The sequence below is a fragment of the Salmo trutta genome, unplaced genomic scaffold, assembly GCF_901001165.1.
Source record: "Salmo trutta unplaced genomic scaffold, fSalTru1.1, whole genome shotgun sequence".
Classification (NCBI taxonomy): Eukaryota; Metazoa; Chordata; class Actinopteri; order Salmoniformes; family Salmonidae; genus Salmo; species Salmo trutta.
Genome location: NW_021823115.1, coordinates 648508 through 676196, shown reverse-complemented (window position 1 = coordinate 676196; position 27689 = coordinate 648508). Strand labels below are relative to the sequence as shown.

At 47.7% G+C, this 27689-nt stretch overlaps 1 protein-coding gene across 2 annotated transcripts in view; it reads right to left on the bottom strand.

Annotated features, from left to right (window-relative positions):
• Nucleotides 1-27430, bottom strand: part of LOC115188999 (centrosomal protein of 76 kDa-like) — a 34548-nt gene extending 7118 nt beyond the window's left edge. For both annotated transcript variants that reach the window (XM_029747811.1, XM_029747812.1), the window contains exons 1-10: nt 27129-27430; nt 26684-26839; nt 25439-25526; nt 25107-25331; nt 21519-21704; nt 16247-16344; nt 14683-14811; nt 14121-14315; nt 8380-8546; nt 4236-4569 (exon numbers count right to left, since the gene is read on the bottom strand). In XM_029747811.1, coding sequence (XP_029603671.1) covers nt 4236-4569; nt 8380-8546; nt 14121-14315; nt 14683-14811; nt 16247-16344; nt 21519-21704; nt 25107-25331; nt 25439-25526; nt 26684-26839; nt 27129-27191 — 1641 coding nt within the window. In that variant the 5' untranslated portion in view covers nt 27192-27430. The remainder of the gene's footprint in view (nt 1-4235; nt 4570-8379; nt 8547-14120; nt 14316-14682; nt 14812-16246; nt 16345-21518; nt 21705-25106; nt 25332-25438; nt 25527-26683; nt 26840-27128) is intronic.
• Nucleotides 27431-27689: the final 259 nt, after the last annotated feature.

The window sequence follows — 27689 nt, the reverse complement described above, 5'->3', positions numbered from 1 at the left end:
AGATCTACTATATACAGGTCCTGGAGGGAGAACAGAGATCTACTATAATACAGGTCCTGGAGGGAGACACAGAGATCTACTATAATACAGGTCCTGGAGGGAGACACAGAGATCTACTATAATACAGGTCCTGGAGGGAGACACAGAGATCTACTATAATACAGGTCCTGGAGGGAGACACAGAGATCTACTATAATACAGGTCCTGGGAGACACAGAGATCTACTATAATACAGGTCCTGGAGGGAGAGATCTACTATAATACAGGTCCTGGAGGGAGAGATCTACTATAATACAGGTCCTGGAGGGAGAAACAGAGATCTACTATAATACAGGTCCTGGAGGGAGACACAGAGATCTACTATAATACAGGTCCTGGAGGGGAGAGATCTACTATAATACAGGTCCTGGAGGGAGACCCAGAGATCTACTATAATACAGGTCCTGGAGGGGAGAGATCTACTATAATACAGGTCCTGGAGGGGAGAGATCTACTATAATACAGGTCCTGGAGGGAGACACAGAGATCTACTATAATACAGGTCCTGGAGGCGAGACACAGAGATCTACTATAATACAGGTCCTGGAGGGAGACACAGAGATCTACTATAATACAGGTCCTGGAGGGGAGACACAGAGATCTACTATAATACAGGTCCTGGAGGGAGACACAGAGATCTACTATAATACAGGTCCTGGAGGGAGACACAGAGATCTACTATAATACAGGTCCTGGAGGGAGACACAGAGATCTACTATAATACAGGTCCTGGAGGGAGAGATCTACTATAATACAGGTCCTGGAAGGGGAGACACAGAGATCTACTATAATACAGGTCCTGGAGGGAGACACAGAGATCTACTATAATACAGGTCCTGGAGGGAGACACAGAGATCAACTATAATACAGGTCCTGGAGGGGAGAGATCTACTATAATACAGGTCCTGGAGGGAAACACAGAGATCTACTATAATACAGGTCCTGGAGGGAGACACAGAGATCTACTATAATACAGGTCCTGAGGGAGACACAGAGATCTACTATAATACAGGTCCTGGAGGGGAGAGATCTACTATAATACAGGTCCTGGAGGGGAGGAGATTCTACTATAATACAGGTCCTGGAGGGAGAGATCTACTATAATACAGGTCCTGGAGGGAGAAACAGAGATCTACTATAATACAGGTCCTGGAGGGAGACACAGAGATCTACTATAATACAGGTCCTGGAGGGAGACACAGAGATCTACTATAATACAGGTCCTGGAGGGAGACACAGAGATCTACTATAATACAGGTCCTGGAGGGGAGAGATCTACTATAATACAGGTCCTGGAGGGGAGAGATCTACTATAATACAGGTCCTGGAGGGAGAAACAGAGATATACTATAATACAGGTCCTGGAGGGAGACACAGAGATCTACTATAATACAGGTCCTGGAGGGGAGAGATCTACTATAATACAGGTCCTGGAGGGAGACCCAGAGATCTACTATAATACAGGTCCTGGAGTGGAGAGATCTACTATAATACAGGTCCTGGAGGGGAGAGATCTACTATAATACAGGTCCTGGAGGGAGACACAGAGATCTACTATAATACAGGTCCTGGAGGCGAGACACAGAGATCTACTATAATACAGGTCCTGGAGGGAGACACAGAGATCTACTATAATACAGGTCCTGGAGGGGAGACACAGAGATCTACTATAATACAGGTCCTGGAGGGAGACACAGAGATCTACTATAATACAGGTCCTGGAGGGGAGACACAGAGATCTACTATAATACAGGTCCTGGAGGGAGACACAGAGATCTACTATAATACAGGTCCTGGAGGGGAGAGATCTACTATAATACAGGTCCTGGAGGGGAGACACAGAGATCTACTATAATACAGGTCCTGGAGGGAGACACAGAGATCTACTATAATACAGGTCCTGGAGGGAGACACAGAGATCAACTATAATACAGGTCCTGGAGGGGAGAGATCTACTATAATACAGGTCCTGGAGGGAAACACAGAGATCTACTATAATACAGGTCCTGGAGGGAGACACAGAGATCTACTATAATACAGGTCCTGAGGGAGACACAGAGATCTACTATAATACAGGTCCTGGAGGGGAGAGATCTACTATAATACAGGTCCTGGAGGGGAGAGATCTACTATAATACAGGTCCTGGAGGGGAGAGATCTACTATAATACAGGTCCTGGAGGGAGAAACAGAGATCTACTATAATACAGGTCCTGGAGGGAGACACAGAGATCTACTATAATACAGGTCCTGGAGGGGAGACACAGAGATCTACTATAATACAGGTCCTGGAGGGAGACACAGAGATCTACTATAATACAGGTCCTGGAGGGAGACACAGAGATCTACTATAATACAGGTCCTGGAGGGAGACACAGAGATCTACTATAATACAGGTCCTGGAGGGGAGAGATCTACTATAATACAGGTCCTGGAGGGGAGAGATCTACTATAATACAGGTCCTGGAGGGAGAAACAGAGATATACTATAATACAGGTCCTGGAGGGAGACACAGAGATCTACTATAATACAGGTCCTGGAGGGGAGAGATCTACTATAATACAGGTCCTGGAGGGAGACCCAGAGATCTACTATAATACAGGTCCTGGAGTGGAGAGATCTACTATAATACAGGTCCTGGAGGGGAGAGATCTACTATAATACAGGTCCTGGAGGGAGACACAGAGATCTACTATAATACAGGTCCTGGAGGCGAGACACAGAGATCTACTATAATACAGGTCCTGGAGGGAGACACAGAGATCTACTATAATACAGGTCCTGGAGGGAGACACAGAGATCTACTATAATACAGGTCCTGGAGGGGAGACACAGAGATCTACTATAATACAGGTCCTGGAGGGAGACACAGAGATCTACTATAATACAGGTCCTGGAGGGAGACACAGATCTACTATAATACAGGTCCTGGAGGGAGACACAGAGATCTACTATAATACAGGTCCTGGAGGGAGACACAGAGATCTACTATAATACAGGTCCTGGAGGGAAACACAGAGATCTACTATGATACAGGTCCTGGAGGGGAGACACAGAGATCTACTATAATACAGGTCCTGGAAGGGAGAGATCTACTATAATACAGGTCCTGGAGGGAGACACAGAGATCTACTATAATACAGGTCCTGGAGGGAGACACAGAGATCTACTATAATACAGGTCCTGGAGGAGACACAGAGATCTACTATAATACAGGTCCTGGAGGGAGACACAGAGATCTACTATAATACAGGTCCTGGAGGGAAACACAGAGATCTACTATAATACAGGTCCTGGAGGGAGACACAGAGATCTACTATAATACAGGTCCTGGAGGGAAACACAGAGATCTACTATAATACAGGTCCTGGAGGGGAGACACAGAGATCTACTATAATACAGGTCTTGGAGGGAGACACAGAGATCTACTATAATACAGGTCCTGGAGGGAGACACAGAGATTTACTATAATACAGGTCCTGGAGGGAGACACAGAGATCTACTATAATACAGGTCCTGGAGGGGAGAGATCTACTATAATACAGGTCCTGGAGGGGAGACACAGAGATCTACTATAATACAGGTCCTGGAGGGAAACACAGAGATCTACTATAATACAGGTCCTGGAGGGAGACACAGAGATCTACTATAATACAGGTCCTGGAGGGAAACACAGAGATCTACTATAATACAGGTCCTGGAGGGGAGACACAGAGATCTACTATAATACAGGTCCTGGAGGGAGACACAGAGATCTACTATAATACAGGTCCTGGAGGGAGACACAGAGATTTACTATAATACAGGTCCTGGAGGGAGACACAGAGATCTACTATAATACAGGTCCTGGAGGGGAGAGATCTACTATAATACAGGTCCTGGAGGGGAGACACAGAGATCTACTATAATACAGGTCCTGGAGGGGAGACACAGAGATCTACTATAATACAGGTCCCGGAGGGGAGACACAGAGATCTACTATAATACAGGTCCCGGAGGGAGACACAGAGATCTACTATAATACAGGTCCTGGAGGGAGACACAGAGATCTACTATAATACAGGTCCTGGAGAGAGACTGTGTTAATATCCTGTATTGTATTTCACACAACACAACACGGCTGGCAGGTACGGGCTCCGCCAGGTGTTACAGGTTAAAACTGAACCAATCTGTACGCTGTTATTTTGTACTCTCACCTTCCTGTGTTCCATCACCAGGTACCTCATCTCCAGTTCCAGCTGGTTGGAGGCAGCGCTGGGCTCCAGCGAGGGGCCACAGAGAGGAGGTAGAGGTGGCAGAGAGGTGGTGCTACCCGGGGAGCAAACTGAGCCAACGGCCTCCTCACTCATAACTTTCCACTGGGACTGGTTGTGGAAGTCAAACGCGCAGAGTTCCAAAGCGTCCGACGGCTGGCAGTTGGCCAGGAAGGCCTTGTGGTTGAACACACAGCCTACGGTCCTGTAGGGATAGGAGGGACGGGGCTGGGGGGCCAGCGGAGGGGCATCTGGGTCAACGGCCTGGTGGAGGTACCTTAAAAAAACACACAAACAAAATGGTTGAACAGGTAGAAATGTATTGTGTAGAACAGACATGTCACTGACGTACAGACTAGAGTAAGGGATCATCACAGGGCCAGTAGGAGGCGCTCTTTCCTCTGGTCTAAAATAAAAATATCCCAATGCCCCAGGGCAGTGATTGGGGACATTGCCCCAGGGCAGTGATTAGGGACATTGCCCCAGGGCAGTGATTGGGGACATTGCCCCAGGGCAGTGATTGGGGACATTGCCCCAGGGCAGTGATTGGGGACATTGCCCTGTGTAGGGTGCTGTCTTTCGGATGGGACGTTAAACGGGTGTCCTGACTCTCTGAGGTCATTAAAGATCCCATGGTGCTTATCATAGAGTAGGGGTGTTAACCCCGGTGTCCTGGCTAAATTCCCAATCTGGACCTCATACCATCATGGCTGTCTAATCATCCCCAGCTTCCAATTGGCTCGTTCATCCCTCCTCCTCTCCCCTGTAACTATTCCCCAGGTCGTTGCTGTAAATGAGAACGTGTTCTCAGTCAACCTACCTGGTAAAATAACGGTAAAATAAAATAAAAAATAAAACAGCTCTATTCACTACATTGCTGCTCCCTGGTGAAGGGGACTCAGTTAACCTAGTAGAAACTCTGACAGAGAAACAGAGCACAAATTATTGCAGGTGTTTTATAAGCCCAGTTCACATCTAAAACACCTGACGTGTTTATGCAGCTGAAGAACAAAGTTTGTTTGATCTGAACCGGTCTGGCTTATTAAGGAACATCGCATATTGGCTGCTGGAGTTTCCAAAATTAAACATGTCAAATCTTAACGAAAAACTTGCGACTCGCTTTAGCCAAATCAGAGAACAAGTTCGCTGACTTTCTGCGTTCAGCCAAGCAGCTAACTAGTTAGCCAAGCGGACAGCGAGCTAGCTGTTTAGCTGCAGTAATAGCTAGTCTAGCTGTATTGCTGCAGTAATAGCTAGTCTAGCTGTTTTGCGGCAGTAATAGCTAGTCTAGCCGTTTAGCGGCAGTAATAGCTAGTCTAGCCGTTTAGCTGCAGTAATAGCTAGTCTAGCCGTTTAGCTGCAGTAATAGCTAGTCTAGCCGTTTAGCTGCAGTAATAGCTAGTCTAGCCGTTCAGCTGCAGTAATAGCTAGTCTAGCCGTTTAGCTGCAGTAATAGCTAGTCTAGCCGTTCAGCTGCAGTAATAGCTAGTCTAGCCGTTTAGCTGCAGTAATAGCTAGTCTAGCCGTTTTGCTGCAGTAAAAGCTAGTCTAGCCGTTTTGCTGCAGTAATAGCTAGTCTAGCCGTTTAGCTGCAGTAATTGCTAGTCTAGCCGTTTAGCTGCAGTAATAGCTAGTTTAGCCGTTTTGCTGCAGTAATAGCTAGTCTAGCCGTTTTGCTGCAGTAATAGCTAGTCTAGCCGTTTTGCTGCAGTAATAGCTAGTCTAGCCGTTTAGCTGCAGTAATAGCTAGTCTAGCCATTTAGCTGCAGTAATAGCTAGTCTAGCCATTTAGCTGCAGTAATAGCTAGTCTAGCCGTTTAGCTGCAGTAATAGCTAGTCTAGCCGTTTAGCTGCAGTAATAGCTAGTCTAGCCGTTTAGCTGCAGTAATAGCTAGTCTAGCCGTTTTGCTGCAGTAATAGCTAGTCTAGCCGTTTTGCTGCAGTAATAGCTAGTCTAGCCGTTTTGCTGCAGTAATAGCTAGTCTAGCCGTTTAGCTGCAGTAATAGCTAGTCTAGCCGTTTTGCTGCAGTAATAGCTAGTCTAGCCGTTTTGCTGCAGTAATAGCTAGTCTAGCCGTTTGCTGCAGTAATAGCTAGTCTAGCCGTTTTGCTGCAGTAATAGCTAGTCTAGCCGTTTTGCTGCAGTAATAGCTAGTCTAGCCGTTTAGCTGCAGTAATAGCTAGTCTAGCCGTTTAGCTGCAGTAATAGCTAGTTTAGCCGTTTTGCTGCAGTAATAGCTAGTCTAGCTGTTTTGCTGAAGTAATAGCTAGTCTAGCCGTTTTGCTGCAGTAATAGCTAGTCAAGCCGTTTTGCTGCAGTAATAGCTAGTCTAGCTGTTTTGCTGCAGTAATAGCTAGTCTAGCTGTTTTGCTGCAGTAATAGCTAGTCTAGCTGTTTTGCGGCAGTAATAGCTAGTCTAGCTGTTTTGCTGCAGTAATAGCTAGTCTAGCTGTATTGCTGCAGTAATAGCTAGTCTAGCCGTTTTGCTGCAGTAATAGCTAGTCTAGCCGTTTTGCTGCAGTAATAGCTAGTCTAGCTGTTTTGCTGCAGTAATTGCTAGTCTAGCTGTATTGCTGCAGTAATAGCTAGTCTAGCTGTTTTGCTGCAGTAATAGCTAGTCTAGCTGTTTTGCTGCAGTAATAGCTAGTCTAGCTGTTTTGCTGCAGTAATAGCTAGTCCAGCTGTTTTGCTGCAGTAATAGCTAGTCCAGCTTGTTGATATTTCACTGACGAGTCGCAAAGTGTGTAATGTTTCTGGTGAATGTATTTCATGAAACTTGTTTGCTACAACACCTAGCTGCTGCTGCAACACCTAGCTGCTGCAACACCTTACTGCTACCACACCTTACTGCTGCAACACCTAGCTGCTACAACACCTTATTGCTGCAACACCTAGCTGCTACAACACCTAGCTGCTACAACACCTTACTGCTGCAACACCTAGCTGCTACAACACCTAGCTGCTGCAACACCTAGCTGATGCAACACCTAGCTGCTGCAACACCTAGCTGCTGCAACACCTAGCTGCTGCAACACCTTACTGCTACCACACCTTACTGCTGCAACACCTAGCTGCTACAACACCTAGCTGCTACACCTAGCTGCTACAACACCTAGCTGCTACAACACCTTACTGCTACAACACCTTACTGCTACAACACCTAGCTGCTGAAATGCTGCAACACCTTGTTGCCTTGCTGCTGCAACACCTTTCTGCTGCAACACCTTGCTGCTGCAACACCTTGCTGCCTTGCTGCTGCAACACCTTTCTGCTGCAACACCTAGCTGCTGCAACACCTTGCTGCCTTGCTGCTGCAACACCTTGCTGCTGCAACACCTTGTTGCCTTGCTGCTGCAACACCTTGCTGCTGCAACACCTTGTTGCCTTGCTGCTGCAACACCTTACTGCTGCAACACCTTGCTGCCTTGCTGCTGCAACACCTTGCTGCTGCAACACCTTGTTGCCTTTCTGCTGCAACACCTTGCTGCAGCAACACCTTGTTGCCTTGCTGCTGCAACACCTTTCTGCTGCAACACCAAGCTGCTGCAACCCCTTGTTGCCTTGCTGCTGCAACACCTTGCTGCTACAACAAGAGGCAACTTTGTTTCAAGAAATCCTGTCATTGTGAAGAGGCGGCATTACCATGGAAACGGTCTGCACTGTGTCTGGTCTTTCTCCCCAGTTCCCGTCTCGTCTCCTCGCTGCAACTCCCCAACGGGCTCGAGAGACCAAGGTCACGTGTCCTCTGAAACACGACCCGCCAAACCGTGCTTCTTAACACCCGCCCGCACCAACGTGTTGGAGGAAAAACACTGTTCAACTGACGACCCAAGTCAGCCTGCAGCATCCCGACCCGCCACAAGGAGTCGCTAGAGCACGATGAGACAAATGTGCACCGTCTTATGAGACTCCCGGTCAAGGCCGGTTGTGACACAGCCTGCGATGCAGTGCCTCAGACCGCCGGCCACTCGGGAAGCCCCCCCCGGGGGCTGGTCTTTTTTTCATCTGAATGTCTTGTCTTCAGTCAGCTACAACCTTTCTGAAACAGTCTGGTCTCGTCGTATCTGAACCGGGCTTTAGTCTCACCTGTGTGCGGTCAGGCTCTCCCAGAAGGTGATGGTGCTGTCAGTGCCCCTGGTCATCACCCAGGTGTGTGCCAAACCCTTGGGCTTAGTGCCAACACACACGTAGGCATCCAGGCCGAAGCCAAGCAGCAGACTGCACAGCAAGGTGGCATGGTCCTCACAGTCGCCCTGGAAACACACAACCAATCAGATCAGAGAGATGTCACAGTCGCCCTGGAAAAACACAACCAATCAGATCAGAGAGATCTCATCTACTGTCAAATCTACCATTCCAGTGTTTTACTTGCTATATTGTATTTACTTTGCCACCATGGCCTTTTTATTGCCTTTACCTCCCTTATCTCACCTAATTTGCTCACATTGTATATAGACTTATTTTTCTACTGTATTAATGACTGTATGTTTGTTTTACTCCATGTGTAACTCTGTTGTTGTATGTGTCGAACTGCTTTGCTTTATCTTGGCCAGGTCGCAGTTGTAAATGAGAACTTGTTCTCAACTGGTCTACCTGGTTAAATAAAGGGTTAGGTTTATATAATAAATAAAATAATAAAATAAATGTCTCAGTTCCTAACTCTAACCCACAGGACTGGTCTCAATTCCTAACTCTAACCCACAGGGCTGGTCTCAGTTCCTAACTCTAACCCACAGGGCTGGTCCCAGTTCCTAACTCTAACCCACAGGGCTGGTCTCAGTTCCTAACTCTAACCCACAGGGCTGGTCTCAGTTCCTAACTCTAACCCACAGGGCTGGTCTCAGTTCCTAACTCTAACCCACAGGGCTGGTCTCAGTTCCTAACTCTAACCCACAGGGCTGGTCTCAGTTCCTAACTCTAACCCACAGGGCTGGTCTCAGTTCCTAACTCTAACCCACAGGGCTGGTCTCAGTTCCTAACTCTAACCCACAGGGCTGGTCTCAGTTCCTACTCTAGCCCACAGGGCTGGTCTCAGTTCCTAACTCTAACCCACAGGCTGGTCTCAGTTCCTAACTCTAACCCACAGGGCTGGTCTCAGTTTTCTAACTCTAACCCACAGGGCTGGTCTCAGTTCCTAACTCTAACCCACAGGGCTGGTCTCAGTTCCTAACTCTAACCCACAGGGCTGGTCTCAGTTCCTAACTCTAACCCACAGGGCTGGTTCCAACTCTAACCCACAGGGCTGGTCTCAGTTTCCTAACTCTAACCCACAGGGCTGGTCTCAGTTCCTAACTCTAACCCACAGGGCTGGTCTCAGTTCCTAACTCTAACCCACAGGGCTGGTCTCAGTTCCTACTCTAACCCACAGGGCTGGTCTCAGTTCCTAACTCTAACCCACAGGGCTGGTCTCAGTTCCTAACTCTAACCCACAGGGCTGGTCTCAGTTCCTAACTCTAACCCACAGGGCTGGTCTCAGTTCCTAACTCTAACCCACAGGGGCTGGTCGCAGTTCCTAACTCTAACCCACAGGGCTGGTCTCAGTTCCTAACTCTAAACCCACAGGGCTGGTCTCAGTTCCTAACTCTAACCCACAGGGCTGGTCTCAGTTCCTAACTCTAACCCACAGGGCTGGTCTCAGTTCCTAACTCTAACCCACAGGGCTGGTCTCAGTTCCTAACTCTAACCCACAGGGCTGGTCTCAGTTCCTAACTCTAACCCACAGGGCTGGTCTCAGTTCCTAACTCTAACCCACAGGGCTGGTCTCAGTTCCTAACTCTAACCCACAGGGCTGGTCTCAGTTCCTAACTCTAACCCACAGGGCTGGTCTCAGTTCCTAACTCTAACCCACAGGGCTGGTCTCAGTTCCTAACTCTAACCCACAGGGCTGGTCTCAGTTCCTAACTCTAACCCACAGGGCTGGTCTCAGTTCCTAACTCTAACCCACAGGGCTGGTCTCAGTTCCTAACTCTAACCCACAGGGCTGGTCTCAGTTCCTAACTCTAACCCACAGGGCTGGTCTCAGTTCCTAACTCTAACCCACAGGGCTGGTCTCAGTTCCTAACTCTAACCCACAGGGCTGGTCTCAGTTCCTAACTCTAACCCACAGGGCTGGTCTCAGTTCCTAACTCTAACCCACAGGGCTGGTCTCAGTTCCTAACTCTAACCCACAGGGCTGGTCTCAGTTCCTAACTCTAACCCACAGGGCTGGTCTCAGTTCCTAACTCTAACCCACAGGGCTGGTCTCAGTTCCTAACTCTAACCCACAGGGCTGGTCTCAGTTCCTAACTCTAACCCACAGGGCTGGTCTCAGTTCCTAACTCTAACCCACAGGGCTGGTCTCAGTTCCTAACTCTAACCCACAGGGCTGGTCTCAGTTCCTAACTCTAACCCACAGGGCTGGTCTCAGTTCCTAACTCTAACCCACAGGGGTCCCCCCCCCCCCCCCTTGGTCTCAGTTCCTAACTCTAACCCACAGGGCTGGTCTCAGTTCCTAACTCTAACCCACAGGGCTGGTCTCAGTTCCTAACTCTAACCCACAGGGCTGGTCTCAGTTCCTAACTCTAACCCACAGGGCTGGTCTCAGTTCCTAACTCTAACCCACAGGGCTGGTCTCAGTTCCTAACTCTAACCCACAGGGCTGGTCTCAGTTCCTAACTCTAACCCACAGGGCTGGTCTCAGTTCCTAACTCTAACCCACAGGGCTACCCACAGGCTCTCAGTTCCTAACTCTAACCCACAGGGCTGGTCTCAGTTCCTAACTCTAACCCACAGGGCTGGTCTCAGTTCCTAACTCTAACCCACAGGGCTGGTCTCAGTTCCTAACTCTAACCCACAGGGCTGGTCTCAGTTCCTAACTCTAACCCACAGGGCTGGTCTCAGTTCCTAACTCTAACCCACAGGGCTGGTCTCAGTTCCTAACTCTAACCCACAGGGCTGGTCTCAGTTCCTAACTCTAACCCACAGGGCTGGTCTCAGTTCCTAACTCTAACCCACAGGGCTGGTCTCAGTTCCTAACTCTAACCCACAGGGCTGGTCTCAGTTCCTAACTCTAACCCACAGGGCTGGTCTCAGTTCCTAACTCTAACCCACAGGGCTGGTCTCAGTTCCTAACTCTAACCCACAGGGCTGGTCTCAGTTCCTAACTCTAACCCACAGGGCTGGTCTCAGTTCCTAACTCTAACCCACAGGGCTGGTCTCAGTTCCTAACTCTAACCCACAGGGCTGGTCTCAGTTCCTAACTCTAACCCACAGGGCTGGCGCAGTTACTAACTCTACTAGGCTGGTCCTCAGTTCCTAACTCTAACCCACAGGGGCTGGTCTCAGTTCCTAACTCTAACCCACAGGGCTGGTCTCAGTTCCTAACTCTAACCCACAGGGCTGGTCTCAGTTCCTAACTCTAACCCACAGGGCTGGTCTCAGTTCCTAACTCTAACCCACAGGGCTGGTCTCAGTTCCTAACTCTAACCCACAGGGCTGGTCTCAGTTCCTAACTCTAACCCACAGGGCTGGTCTCAGTTCCTAACTCTAACCCACAGGCTGGTCTCAGTTCCTAACTCTAACCCACAGGGCTGGTCTCAGTTCCTACTTCTAACCCACAGGGCTGGTCTCAGTTCCTAACTCTAACCCACAGGGCTGGTCTCAGTTCCTAACTCTAACCCACAGGGGCTGTCTCAGTTCCTAACTCTAACCCACAGGGCTGGTCTCAGTTCCTAACTCTAACCCACAGGGCTGGGTCTCAGTTCCTAACTCTAACCCACAGGGCTGGTCTCAGTTCCTAACTCTAACCCACACCCACAGGGCTGGTCTCAGTTCCTAACTCTAACCACCCACAGCCCACTCTAACACAGGGCTGTCTCAGTTCCTAACTCTAACCCAGGCAGTCTAGGGCTGGTCTCAGTTCCTAACTCTAACCCACAGGGCTGGTCTCAGTTCCTAACTCTAAACCCACAGGGCTGGTCTCAGTTCCTAACTCTAACCCACAGGGCTGGTCTCAGTTCCTAACTAACTCCAACCCACAGGGCTGTCTCCAGTCTCACTAACAACTCTAACCACAGGGGGTGGCTCGTTCAGTCTAACTCTAACCCACAGGGCTGGTCTCAGTTTCCTAACTCTAACCCCCAGGCTGGTCTCAGTTCCTAACTCTAACCCACAGGGCTGGGCTCAGTTCCTAACTCTAACCCACAGGGCTGGGCTCAGTTCCTAACTCTAACCCCACAGGCTGTCTCAGTTCCTAACTCTAACCCCCACAGGGCTGGTCTCAGTTCCTAACTCTAACCCACAGGGCTGGTCTCAGTTCCTAACTCTAACCCACAGGGCTGGTCTCAGTTCCTAACTCTAACCCACAGGGCTGGTCTCAGTTCCTAACTCTAACCCACAGGGTTGGTCTCAGTTCCTAAACTCTACCCACAGGGCTGGTCTCAGTTCCTAACTCTAACCCACAGGGCTGGTCTCAGTTCCTAACTCTAACCCACAGGGCTGGTCTCAGTTCCTAACTCTAACCCACAGGGCTGGTCTCAGTTCCTAATCTAACCCACAGGGCTGGTCTCAGTTCCTAACTCTAACCCACAGGGCTGGTCTCAGTTCCTAACTCTAACCCACAGGGCTGGTCTCAGTTCCTAACTCTAACCACAGGGCTGGTCTCAGTTCCTAACTCTAACCCACAGGGCTTGTTCTCAGTTCCTAACTCTAACCCACAGGGCTGGTCTCAGTTCCTAACTCTAACCACAGGGCTGGTCTCAGTTCCTAACTCTAACCCACAGGGCTGGTCCTAAACTCTAACCCACAGGATGGTCTCAGTTCCTAACTCTAACCCACAGGGCTGGTCTCAGTTCCTAACTCTAACCCACAGGGCTGGTCTCAGTTTCCTAACTCTAACCCACAGGGCTGGTCTCAGTTCCTAACTCTAACCCACAGGGCTGGTCTCAGTTCCTAACTCTAACCCACAGGGCTGGTCTCAGTTCCTAACTCTAACCCACAGGGCTGGTCTCAGTTCCTAACTCTAACCCACAGGGCTGGTCATCACGTCTCAGTTAGAGGGAGGACTGATGTAATGTGGACTGTAGAGGGAGGACTGATGTAATGTGGACTGTATAGGGAGGACTGATGTAATGTGGACTGTAGAGGGAGGACTGATGTAATGTGGACTGTAGAGGGAGGACTGATGTAATGTGGACTGTAGAGGGAGGACTGATGTAATGTGGACTGTAGAGGGAGGACTGATGTAATGTGGACTGTAGAGGGAGGACTGATGTAATGTGGACTGTACTCTAGTGTAGAGGGAGGGGAGAGGGGAGAGGGGAGAGTAGAGGGGAGAGGAGAGAGGAGAGAGGAGAGAGGGGAGAGTAGAGGGGAGAGGGGAGAGGAGAGAGGAGAGAGGAGAGGAGAGAGGAGAGGAGAGAGTAGAGGGGAGAGGGGAGAGGAGAGAGGGGAGGGGATAGAAGAGGAGGAGAGGGGAGAGTAGAGGGGAGGGGAGAGGATAGAAGAGGAGAGGAGGGGAGGAGGAGAGGAGAGGAGGAGAGGATAGAAAAGGGGAGGCATTTATTCATTCTGCTGCACTGGGGAAATCCCAGAACCGTCAGGATATAAATACATCTTCTCATAATAGACAGTTTAACCGTTTCATAAATCAATTATTTTACAATTCCACCACTGAGGATTAGAAACATAGAGAGAGATGAGTTCTCAGAGGTTAAACACTTAATAGTATTACAGCTGTCTAAATGGTTAAGGCTGTGTGTGTGTGTGTGTGGTGTGGTGTGGTGTGGTGTGGTGTGGTGTGGTGTGGTGTGGTGTGTGTGTGTGTGTGTGAGAACAGAGCCAGTCCTCACCTTGTTTCTACAGAGGAAGGCGAGGAGTGAGCACCACTGCTCCTGTTTGCCTCCTCCTCCTCCCCCCACCACGGGGGCTTTCTCCAGGCCCAGCAGGCTGACGAAGCGGGCCGCCTGACGGGGACTCTCCAGGAGACGACCAGCACGCAGGACACGCACGTAGGAACACACCGGCCTGTTGACGCCGTTCTCATCCTGCAAGCAACACAGCAACGTTCAAATACAGCACGGCTAACGCCCAGCACGGCTAACGCCCAGCACGGCACAGCTAACACCCAGCACTGCTAGCACCCAGCACGGCACGGCTAACACCCAGCACGGCTAACACCCAGCACGGCTAACACCCAGCACGGCTAGCACCCAGCACGGCACGGCTAACACCCAGCACTGCTAGCACCCAGCACGGCACGGCTAACACCCAGCACGGCTAACACCCAGCACGGCTAACACCCAGCACGGCTAACACCCAGCACGGCTAACACACTGGCCGGTTGACACCATTCTCATCCTAAAACCACACAATGTTTTGAAACAAGTATTACAACAAAAACATGGTGAAGACCTGTGCAAAGATCTTGACCAGTTTGGATTGGTTTTCCTGTCTGATCTCGAGAAACTCTCTCCACCACTGTTTAGCATAAACCAGAAACAGCCTCTCCTTCTCCGCAGTCTTCTGCCTCTCCAGGGATCGCTGCAAATGGCAAAACACCAGGAACAATCATTATCGACGACTGCCTCTTAGGAAGGAACAACACATAGCGTGACAACATGACAGAGCGCAGTAGCAGAGCGCAGTAGCAGAGCGCAGTAGCATAGCGTGACCACATGACAGAGCGCAGTAGCATAGCGCAGTAGCATAGCGTGACAACATGACAGAGCGCAGTAGCAGAGCGCAGTAGCATAGCGTGACCACATGACAGAGCGCAGTAGCATAGCGCAGTAGCATAGCGTGACAACATAACAGAGCGCAGTAGCAGAGCGCAGTAGCATAGCGTGACCACATGACAGAGCGCAGTAGCAGAGCGCAGTAGCATAGCGTGACAACAGGACAGAGCGCAGTAGCATAGCGCGACAACATGACAGAGCGCAGTAGCATAGCGCGACAACATGACAGAGCGCAGTAGCATAGCGTGACAACATGACAGAGCGCAGTAGCATAGCGTGACCACATGACAGAGCGCAGTAGCATAGCGTGACAACATGACAGAGCGCAGTAGCATAGCGTGACAACATGACAGAGCGCAGTAGCATAGCGTGACAACATGACAGAGCGCAGTAGCATAGCGTGACCACATGACAGAGCGCAGTAGCATAGCGTGACCACGTGACAGAGCGCAGTAGCATAGCGTGACCACATGACAGAGCGCAGTAGCATAGCGCAGTAGCATAGTGTGACAACATGACAGAGCGCAGTAGCATAGCGCAGTAGCATAGCGTGACAACATAACAGAGCGCAGTAGCATAGCGTGACAACATGACAGAGCGCAGTAGCATAGCGTGACAACATGACAGAGCGCAGTAGCATAGCGCAGTAGCATAGCGCAGTAGCATAGCGTGACAACATGACAGAGCGCAGTAGCATAGCGTGACCACATGACAGAGCGCAGTAGCATAGCGTGACAACATGACAGAGCGCAGTAGCATAACGTGACAACATGACAGAGCGCAGTAGCATAGCGTGACAACATGACAGAGCGCAGTAGCATAGCGTGACCACATGACAGAGCGCAGTAGCATAGCAGTAGCATAGCGTGACAACATGACAGAGCGCAGTAGCATAGCGCAGTAGCATAGCGCAGTAGCATAGCGTGACAACATGACAGAGCGCAGTAGCATAGCGTGACAACATGACAGAGCGCAGTAGCATAGCGTGACAACATGACAGAGCGCAGTAGCATAGCGCAGTAGCATAGCGCAGTAGCATAGCGTGACAACATGACAGAGCGCAGTAGCATAGCGTGACCACATGACAGAGCGCAGTAGCATAGCGTGACAACATGACAGAGCGCAGTAGCATAACGTGACAACATGACAGAGCGCAGTAGCATAACGTGACAACATGACAGAGCGCAGTAGCATAGTGTGACATGACAGAGCGCAGTAGCATAGCGTGACCAGTCTCTGACCTGTGTGGTGATGATGTCAGGTGACAGGATCTCTGACGGAGGAGGGTAAAGTTCAAGACTCATGTTGAGAACACCAGCCGTTACCTTACATTCACTTCCTGTTAGGATACAGAGGAGACATCACATACTGAACACCTGTTAGGACAGACCAGGTGTTACCTTACATTCACTACCTGTTAGGACAGACCAGGTGTTACCTAACATTCACTACCTGTTAGGACAGACCAGGTGTTACCTTACATTCACTACCTGTTAGGACAGACCAGGTGTTACCTTACATTCACTACCTGTTAGGACAGACCAGGTGTTACCTTACATTCACTACCTGTTAGGACAGACCAGGTGTTACCTTACATTCACTACCTGTTAGGACAGACCAGGTGTTACCTAACATTCACTACCTGTTAGGACAGACCAGGTGTTACCTTACATTCACTACCTGTTAGGACAGACCAGGTGTTACCTTACATTCACTACCTGTTAGGACAGACCAGGTGTTACCTAACATTCACTACCTGTTAGGACAGACCAGGTGTTACCTTACATTCACTACCTGTTAGGACAGGCCAGGTGTTACCTTACATTCACTACCTGTTAGGGACAGACCAGGTGTTACCTTACATTCACTACCTGTTAGGACAGACCAGGTGTTACCTTACATTCACTACCTGTTAGGACAGACCAGGTGTTACCTTACATTCACTACTGTTAGGACAGACCAGGGTGTTACCTTACATTCACTACCTGTTAGGACAGACCAGGTGTTACCTTACATTCACTACCTGTTAGGACAGACCAGGTGTTACCTACATTCACTACCTGTAGGACAGACCAGGTGTTACCTTACATTCACTTCCTGTTAGGACAGACCAGGTGTTACCTTACATTCACTACCTGTTAGGACAGACCAGGTGTTACCTTACATTCACTACCTGTTAGGACAGACCAGGTGTTACCTTACATTCACTACCTGTTAGGACAGACCAGGTGTTACCTTACATTCACTACCTGTTAGGACAGACCAGGTGTTACCTAACATTCACTACCTGTTAGGACAGACCAGGTGTTACCTTACATTCACTACCTGTTAGGACAGACCAGGTGTTACCTTACATTCACTACCTGTTAGGACAGACCAGGTGTTACCTTACATTCACTTCCTGTTAGGACAGACCAGGTGTTACCTTACATTCACTACCTGTTAGGACAGACCAGGTGATACCTTACATTCACTACCTGTTAGGACAGACCAGGTGTTACCTAACATTCACTACCTGTTAGGACAGACCAGGTGTTACCTTACATTCACTACCTGTTAGGACAGACCAGGTGTTACCTTACATTCACTACCTGTTAGGACAGACCAGGTGTTACCTTACATTCACTACCTGTTAGACAGACCAGGTGTTACCTTACATTCACTACCTGTTAGGACAGACCAGGTGTTACCTTACATTCACTACCTGTTAGGACAGACCAGGTGTTACCTTACATTCACTACCTGTTAGGACAGACCAGGTGTTACCTTACATTCACTACCTGTTAGGAGAGACCAGGTGTTACCTTACATTCACTACCTGTTAGGACAGATCAGGTGTTACCTTACATTCACTACCTGTTAGGACAGACCAGGTGTTACCTTACATTCACTACCTGTTAGGACAGACCAGGTGTTACCTTACATTCACTACCTGTTAGGACAGACCAGGTGTTACCTTACATTCACTACCTGTTAGGACAGACCAGGTGTTACCTTACATTCACTACCTGTTAGGACAGACCAGGTGTTACCTAACATTCACTACCTGTTAGGACAGACCAGGTGTTACCTTACATTCACTACCTGTTAGGACAGACCAGGTGTTACCTTACATTCACTACCTGTTAGGACAGACCAGGTGTTACCTTACATTCACTACCTGTTAGGACAGACCAGGTGTTACCTTACATTCACTACCTGTTAGGACAGACCAGGTGTTACCTTACATTCACTACCTGTTAGGACAGACCAGGTGTTACCTTACATTCACTACCTGTTAGGACAGACCAGGTGTTACCTTACATTCACTACCTGTTAGGACAGACCAGGTGTTACCTAACATTCACTACCTGTTAGGACAGACCAGGTGTTACCTTACATTCACTACCTGTTAGGACAGACCAGGTGTTACCTTACATTCACTACCTGTTAGGACAGGCCAGGTGTTACCTTACATTCACTACCTGTTAGGACAGACCAGGTGTTACCTTACATTCACTACCTGTTAGGACAGACCAGGTGTTACCTTACATTCACTACCTGTTAGGACAGACCAGGTGTTACCTTACATTCACTACCTGTTAGGACAGACCAGGTGTTACCTTACATTCACTACCTGTTAGGACAGACCAGGTGTTACCTTACATACACTACCTGTTAGGACAGACCAGGTGTTACCTTACATTCACTACCTGTTAGGACAGACCAGGTGTTACCTTACATTCACTACCTGTTAGGACAGACCAGGTGTTACCTTACATTCACTACCTGTTAGGACAGACCAGGTGTTACCTTACATTCACTACCTGTTAGGACAGACCAGGTGTTACCTTACATTCACTACCTGTTAGGACAGACCAGGTGTTACCTTACATTCACTACCTGTTAGGACAGACCAGGTGTTACCTTACATTCACTACCTGTTAGGACAGACCAGGTGTTACCTTACATTCACTACCTGTTAGGACAGACCAGGTGTTACCTTACATTCACTTCCTGTTAGGACAGACCAGGTGTTACCTTACATTCACCACCTGTTAGGACAGACCAGGTGATACCTTACATTCACTACCTGTTAGGACAGACCAGGTGTTACCTAACATTCACCACCTGTTAGGACAGACCAGGTGTTACCTTACATTCACTACCTGTTAGGACAGACCAGGTGTTACCTTACATTCACTACCTGTTAGGACAGACCAGGTGTTACCTAACATTCACTACCTGTTAGGACAGACCAGGTGTTACCTTACATTCACTACCTGTTAGGACAGACCAGGTGTTACCTAACATTCACTACCTGTTAGGACAGACCAGGTGTTACCTTACATTCACTACCTGTTAGGACAGACCAGGTGTTACCTTACATTCACTACCTGTTAGGACAGACCAGGTGATACCTTACATTCACTACCTGTTAGGACAGACCAGGTGTTACCTTACATTCACTACCTGTTAGGACAGACCAGGTGTTACCTTACATTCACTACCTGTTAGGACAGACCAGGTGTTACCTTACATTCACTACCTGTTAGGACAGACCAGGTGTTACCTTACATTCACTACCTGTTAGGTCAGACCAGGTGTTACCTTACATTCACTACCTGTTAGGACAGACCAGGTGTTACCTTACATTCACTACCTGTTAGGACAGACCAGGTGTTACCTAACATTCACTACCTGTTAGGACAGACCAGGTGTTACCTTACATTCACTACCTGTTAGGACAGGCCAGGTGTTACCTTACATTCACTACCTGTTAGGACAGACCAGGTGTTACCTTACATTCACTACCTGTTAGGACAGACCAGGTGTTACCTTACATTCACTACCTGTTAGGACAGACCAGGTGTTACCTTACATTCACTACCTGTTAGGACAGACCAGGTGTTACCTAACATTCACTACCTGTTAGGACAGGCCAGGTGTTACCTTACATTCACTACCTGTTAGGACAGACCAGGTGTTACCTTACATTCACTACCTGTTAGGACAGACCAGGTGTTACCTTACATTCACTACCTGTTAGGAAAGACCAGGTGTTACCTTACATTCACTACCTGTTAGGACAGACCAGGTGTACCTTACATTCACTACCTGTTAGGACAGACCAGGTGTTACCTACATTCACCACCTGTTAGGACAGACCAGTGTTACCTTACATTCACTACCTGTTAGGACAGACCAGGTGTTACCTTACATTCACCACCTGTTAGGACAGACCAGGTGTTACCTTACATTCACTACCTGTTAGGACAGACCAGGTGTTACCTAACATTCACTACCTGTTAGGACAGACCAGGTGTTACCTTACATTCACTACCTGTTAGGACAGACCAGGTGTTACCTTACATTCACTACCTGTTAGGACAGACCAGGTGTTACCTTACATTCACTACCTGTTAGGACAGACCAGGTGTTACCTTACATTCACTACCTGTTAGGACAGACCAGGTGTTACCTAACATTCACTACCTGTTAGGACAGACCAGGTGTTACCTTACTTCACTACCTGTTAGGACAGACCAGGTGTTACCTTACATTCACTACCTGTTAGGACAGACCAGGTGTTACCTTACATTCACTACCTGTTAGGACCAGACCAGGTGTTACCTAACATTCACTACCTGTTAGGACAGACCAGGTGTTACCTTACATTCACTACCTGTTAGGAAACCAGGTGTTACCTTACATTCACTACCTGTTAGGACAGACCAGGTGTTACCTTACATTCACTACCTGTTAGGACAGACCAGGTGTACCTAACATTCACTACCTGTTAGGACAGACCAGGTGTTACCTTACATTCACTACCTGTTAGGACAGACCAGGTGTTACCTTACATTCACTACCTGTTAGGACAGACCAGGTGTTACCTTACATTCACTACCTGTTAGGACAGACCAGGTGTTACCTTACATTCACTACCTGTTAGGACAGACCAGGTGTTACCTAACATTCACTACCTGTTAGGACAGACCAGGTGTTACCTTACATTCACTACCTGTTAGGACAGACCAGGTGTTACCTAACATTCACTACCTGTTAGGACAGACCAGGTGTTACCTTACATTCACTACCTGTTAGGACAGACCAGGTGTTACCTTACATTCACTACCTGTTAGGACAGACCAGGTGTTACCTTACATTCACTACCTGTTAGGACAGACCAGGTGTTACCTTACATTCACTACCTGTTAGGACAGACCAGGTGTTACCTTACATTCACTACCTGTTAGGACAGACCAGGTGTTACCTTACATTCACTACCTGTTAGGACCAGGTGTTACCTTACATTCACTACCTGTTAGGACAGACCAGGTGTTACCTTACATTCACTACCTGTTGGAACAGAACAGAAAGCCAGAACAGCAGACAGAATGTTTTCCCTCTCTTTTATCTTTAATTTCTATGCATTTTACTGGGTGTAAATCAAGGCTAATTAACAGAAAATGCAGGTTAACTTTCCTTCAGAAAATTAAACCTCAAATAGTTTAACCCCAGTGTCCTTACCGACACCATGCAGTTCTACAGCAATGCTGGTCTTCCCAGAGGGAGAGGAGAGGACGGTCCTCCAGTCCAGGAAGTAAGAGGAGACCAGGGTGGTCTCGCTGGACGTGTCTCTCTTTATCAACACCAGGTGGACCGGGTCACAGATAGACAACATGGTGGTGGCATCTGCCATCTTACTGCCATCGCCTGTAAGACACAGAGGAAATAGGAAAGGTCACGAACAATAAGCCTGTTCAGAGATGATCAATTATTACTTTTATTTTTTTGTTGTTGTTATTACACCCTCTTTCTCCCCAATTTCGATCTTGTCTCATCGCTGCAACTCCCCAAACGGGCTTCGGAGACGAAGGTCGAGTCATGTGTCCTCTGAAACATGACCCGCCGACCCGCCAACTTAACCCGGAAGCCAGCCGCACCAAAGTGTCAGAGGAAACACCGTTCAAACAGAGGTCAGCCTGCAGGCGCCCGGTCCGCCACAAGGAGTCGCTAGAGCTCAATGAGCCAAGGAAAGCCCCCCCACGGCCAAACCCTCCCCTAACCCGGACAACGCTGGGCCAACTGTGCACTGCCCTATGGGACTCCCGATCACAGCCAGTTGTGATACAGCCCGGGATTGAACCCGGGTCTGTAGTGACACCTCTAGCACTCCTTGTGGCGACTCCTTGTGGCGATGCAGTGCCTTAGACCGCTGTGCCACTCGGGAGGCCCCGATACTTTTGTTGTTGTCAGGGAGTAAGCTCAATGTAGGCCTGTAAAACTAGCCCTAAAATATAAATCCCCTATTGGACAATAAGGATCAATGAGAGAAGCTAAATTAAAGGAGGCAATGTTGTTCCTATCCAAAGTAAACAGGTCAACTAGTAAACAGGTCAACTAGTAAACAGGTCAACTAGTAAACAGGACTACTAGTAAACAGGACTACTAGTAAACAGGTCAACTATAGTAAACAGGACAACTAGTAAACGGGACTACTAGTTAACAGGACTACTAGTAAACAGGACTACTAGTTAACAGGACTACTAGTAAACAGGACTACTAGTTAACAGGACTACTAGTAAACAGGACTACTAGTAAACAGGACTACTAGTAAACAGGTCAACTATAGTAAACAGGACAACTAGTAAACAGGACTACTAGTAAACAGGTCAACTATAGTAAACAGGACTACTAGTAAACAGGTCAACGATAGTAAACAGTACAACTAGTAAACAGGTCAACTATAGTAAACAGGACTACTAGTAAACAGGACTACTAGTAAACAGGACTACTAGTAAACAGGTCTACTATAGTAAACAGGACTACTAGTAAACAGGACTACTAGTAAACAGGTCTACTATAGTAAACAGGACTACTAGTAAACAGGTCAACTATAGTAAACAGGACTACTAGTAAACAGGACTACTAGTAAACAGGACTACTAGTAAACAGGTCAACTATAGTAAACAGCACTACTAGTAAACAGGACTACTATAGTAAACAGGACTACTAGTAAACAGGACTACTAGTAAACAGGTCTACTAGTAAACAGGACTACTAGTAAACAGGACGACTAGTAAACAGGACTACTAGTAAACAGGACTACTAGTAAACAGGACGACTAGTAAACAGGTCTACTAGTAAACAGGACTACTAGTAAACAGGACGACTAGTAAACAGGACTACTAGTAAACAGGACTACTAGTAAACAGGACTACTAGTAAACAGGTCTACTAGTAAACAGGACTACTAGTAAACAGGACGACTAGTAAACAGGACTACTAGTAAACAGGTCTACTAGTAAACAGGTCTACTATAGAACAGGGATCAAAGATAAATGGTAGATTAAAGGAGGAAATGTTGTCTACAGTAAACCTGTTGTGTAATATTAGGCAGTCAGGAAGTAAACCAGTCTGTACCCAGTCCCTCTCTGTGTATCTCTAACAGGAAGTAAACCAGTCTGTACCCAGTCCCTCTCTGTGTATCTCTAACAGGAAGTAAACCAGTCTGTACCCAGTCCCTCTCTGTGTATCTCTAACAGGAAGTAAACCAGTCTGTACCCAGTCCCTCTCTGTGTATCTCTAACAGGAAGTAAACCAGTCTGTACCCAGTCCCTCTCTGTGTATCTCTAACAGGAAGTAAACCAGTCTGTACCCAGTCCCCCTCTGTGTATCTCTAACAGGAAGTAAACCAGTCTGTACCCAGTCCCTCTCTGTGTATCTCCAACAGGAAGTAAACCAGTCTGTACCCAGTCCCTCTCTGTGTATCTCTAACAGGAAGTAAACCAGTCTGTACCCAGTCCCCCTCTGTGTATCTCTAACAGGAAGTAAACCAGTCTGTACCCAGTCCCTCTCTGTGTATCTCTAACAGGAAGTAAACCAGTCTGTACCCAGTCCCCCTCTGTGTATCTCTAACAGGAAGTAAACCAGTCTGTACCCAGTCCCCCTCTGTGTATCTCTAACAGGAAGTAAACCAGTCTGTACCCAGTCCCTCTCTGTGTATCTCTAACAGGAAGTAAACCAGTCTGTACCCAGTCCCTCTCTGTGTATCTCTAACAGGAAGTAAACCAGTCTGTACCCAGTCCCTCTCTGTGTATCTCTAACAGGAAGTAAACCAGTCTGTACCCAGTCCCTCTCTGTGTATCTCTAACAGGAAGTAAACCAGTCTGTACCCAGTCCCTCTCTGTGTATCTCCAACAGGAAGTAAACCAGTCTGTACCCAGTCCCTCTCTGTGTATCTCCAACAGGAAGTAAACCAGTCTGTACCCAGTCCCTCTCTGTGTATCTCTAACAGGAAGTAAACCAGTCTGTACCCAGTCCCTCTCTGTGTATCTCTAACAGGAAGTAAACCAGTCTGTACCCAGTCCCCCCTCTGTGTATCTCTAACAGGAAGTAAACCAGTCTGTACCCAGTCCCTCTCTGTGTATCTCTAACAGGAAGTAAACCAGTCTGTACCCAGTCCCCCTCTGTGTATCTCTAACAGGAAGTAAACCAGTCTGTACCCAGTCCCTCTCTGTGTATCTCTAACAGGAAGTAAACCAGTCTGTACCCAGTCCCCCTCTGTGTATCTCTAACAGGAAGTAAACCAGTCTGTACCCAGTCCCCCTCTGTGTATCTCTAACAGGAAGTAAACCAGTCTGTACCCAGTCCCCCTCTGTGTATCTCTAACAGGAAGTAAACCAGTCTGTACCCAGTCCCTCTCTGTGTATCTCTAACAGGAAGTAAACCAGTCTGTACCCAGTCCCTCTCTGTGTATCTCTAACAGGAAGTAAACCAGTCTGTACCCAGTCCCTCTCTGTGTATCTCTAACAGGAAGTAAACCAGTCTGTACCCAGTCCCTCTCTGTGTATCTCTAACAGGAAGTAAACCAGTCTGTACCCAGTCCCCCTCTGTGTATCTCTAACAGGAAGTAAACCAGTCTGTACCCAGTCCCCCTCTGTGTATCTCTAACAGGAAGTAAACCAGTCTGTACCCAGTCCCCCTCTGTGTATCTCTAACAGGAAGTAAACCAGTCTGTACCCAGTCCCTCTCTGTGTATCTCTAACAGGAAGTAAACCAGTCTGTACCCAGTCCCCCTCTGTGTATCTCTAACAGGAAGTAAACCAGTCTGTACCCAGTCCCTCTCTGTGTATCTCCAGCAGGAAGCCCTCCTGCAGGTCTGGCTCACAGGCACAGGGGACAGGCTTGGAGCGGAAACGCTGGTTCCTGAAGTGCAGGTAGAGGGTGAAGGTGGAGCAGACCTGACCAGGTAGAGGCTCTGGCTCCTGGAGGTGCTCTAGAAAGGCCTTACCCCCCAGGACCTGGAGGTACAGGTACCTCCTCGCTGGGTCCACGTTGGCTGGGAGGACAGAAATACAATCATTTGACACTGAACAGTAATGAGGGAACTTTAGGTGCTACAAGAGGACTGCTCGTTCAATCGTCCCCGGTAACAGTTGTTCTTACTTTTCTTGAGTTTTGTCGGATCCGTGTCAATAAAGTGAGTTGCAGGCTTTGGAATGTTCTGGAGTCCTAACTCTGTGTCCGGCACTTCCTATCAAAAACAGTGCCAACGATAAGAAGGTACAGAAGCCCAGAGAGGACATATCAAAAAATACATCATACAAACCCCTCGTTACGTTGAGATCACACCGTATTTATGTCATGAACACGACATAACCCCTCGTTACGTTGAGATCACATCGTATTTATGTCATGAACACGACATAACCCCTCGTTACGTTGAGATCACATCGTATTTATGTTATGAACACGACATAACCCCTCGTTATGTCATGAACACGACATAACCCCTCGTTACGTTGAGATCACATCGTATTTATGTCATGAACACGACATAACCCCTCGTTACGTTGAGATCACATCGTATTTATGTCATGAACACGACATAACCCCTCATTACGTTGAGATCACATCGTATTTATGTCATGAACACGACATAACCCCTCGTTATGTCATGAACACGACATAACCCCTCATTACGTTGAGATCACATCGTATTTATGTTATGAACACGACATAACCCCTCGTTATGTCATGAACACGACATAACCCCTCGTTATGTCATGAACACGACATAACCCCTCGTTACGTTGAGATCACATCGTATTTATGTCATGAACACGACATAACAAAAGTTGTTTTGTTGAGATGACGAGATAAACTCTATCAATAGGAGTGGATCAGTGTTGATATATGGGACACACGTTAAACAAGCTAACAACCAGCACAGATAACAAGCTAGCTAGCTGACAAAACTACCTTGCTAGCTCGCTTACTCACTCACAAGACGAGCCAAGTTAGCTGCGTTGTTCCTTGCATGCGATTGGCTGTGGTCTTGGGGGGGCGGCACACAGCCTGGGAGACACGGCTGCTTGTCAGGCATTGTTCAGGGCTTAAATGCCCCAGGAGTGCATTGCGATCAATACAGCCACAGGGCTCCTTTATGAGCTGGTTGTCATGCATGGGGCATCTGAACAACTCAATGGATGATGTGTGGTCCTTTTGATTATCTCACGGTCTCAATTCAACAACTTTTTGATCATGAGATAAGTTGTGATCTTGACATAACAAGGGAATTCATGTTTGTGTATTAATGTCCTCTCTGGACTTCCGTAGAAAGCTGCATTCACAACCTTCCAGATAATAAAATGTTTCGTCTGAACCCGGGAAAGATTTCCCATAATTCACCTTGGAGAAATGAAGATCCTTCATGACATCGTCTACGATTCCCCTGCGTTGCAGAGCCCGGAGGATGTCCTCCTCAGAGAGAGAACTACGTCCAGGGTCCAGATCCTCTCTCACGGTCTCTGCCAACACATCCCTGATCTTCCCATGGATGTTCATCTGACATAAAAAACACACGTGTTACTTACTACTAGTCACAAAATCTTACAACAAGAATGGTTCAATCCCCCACTCTGACTGCTCTCCCTCAATGGAAACAGTCTCTCTTTAACTAGAAGTGTTTCCCTCTACATAACTAGCTATATCTACTCATGTTTTTTAGCCCGTTTTCTCTATCAGTAAAAGAGAAAAGTCGTGGTACCAAGTAGTTATCTCCATTGTATTGAACACACATTGCGATCAGATTGGATGAATTGATTAATTTTAAAATGCTTCGGTATCGATCTACCTTGATCAGATGGTTGTGTATGATCTGCTTTAGTTCAGATGCTTTCTCCGGTGGTAGAGACATCTTGGTGGACTTCCACCCGCGTTTCGCCTGTTTTACTAGATGAACACTACACTGTCAGTGTGGTGAGAAGTGCTACGTGTAAAATGGATTAATCAAAAGTTCAATCCCAGACCTCCACAACAATATCACCTGTCAGTTTAAACTGTGGCGGCAGAGGGAATGTCTTCCTCTTCCTCATCAATGTGTCTTCCTCATTGCCTGACGTGGTTTTAGTCTAATACAAGTCTCAACTAAGGACAAAACCATTGCATTAAATAACAATAATCACACCAAGTATTACATAAAACCATCACTTTGAAGACTGACTTCTTGTTTAACGTGTATTTGCTTTATTTTTTAATGTAATGTTTTTTACATTTCTATAAATCGGCAGCGATAAACTACTCGGTTATAGAAGGACCCACAAGGACCCGTTTGTAGTTTGAGAACTGATTGTAGTTTTCTCAGGAGACGTGAAACGTCCGTCGTGTACGTTGTCCATGCGTCGTCGATGTTCCG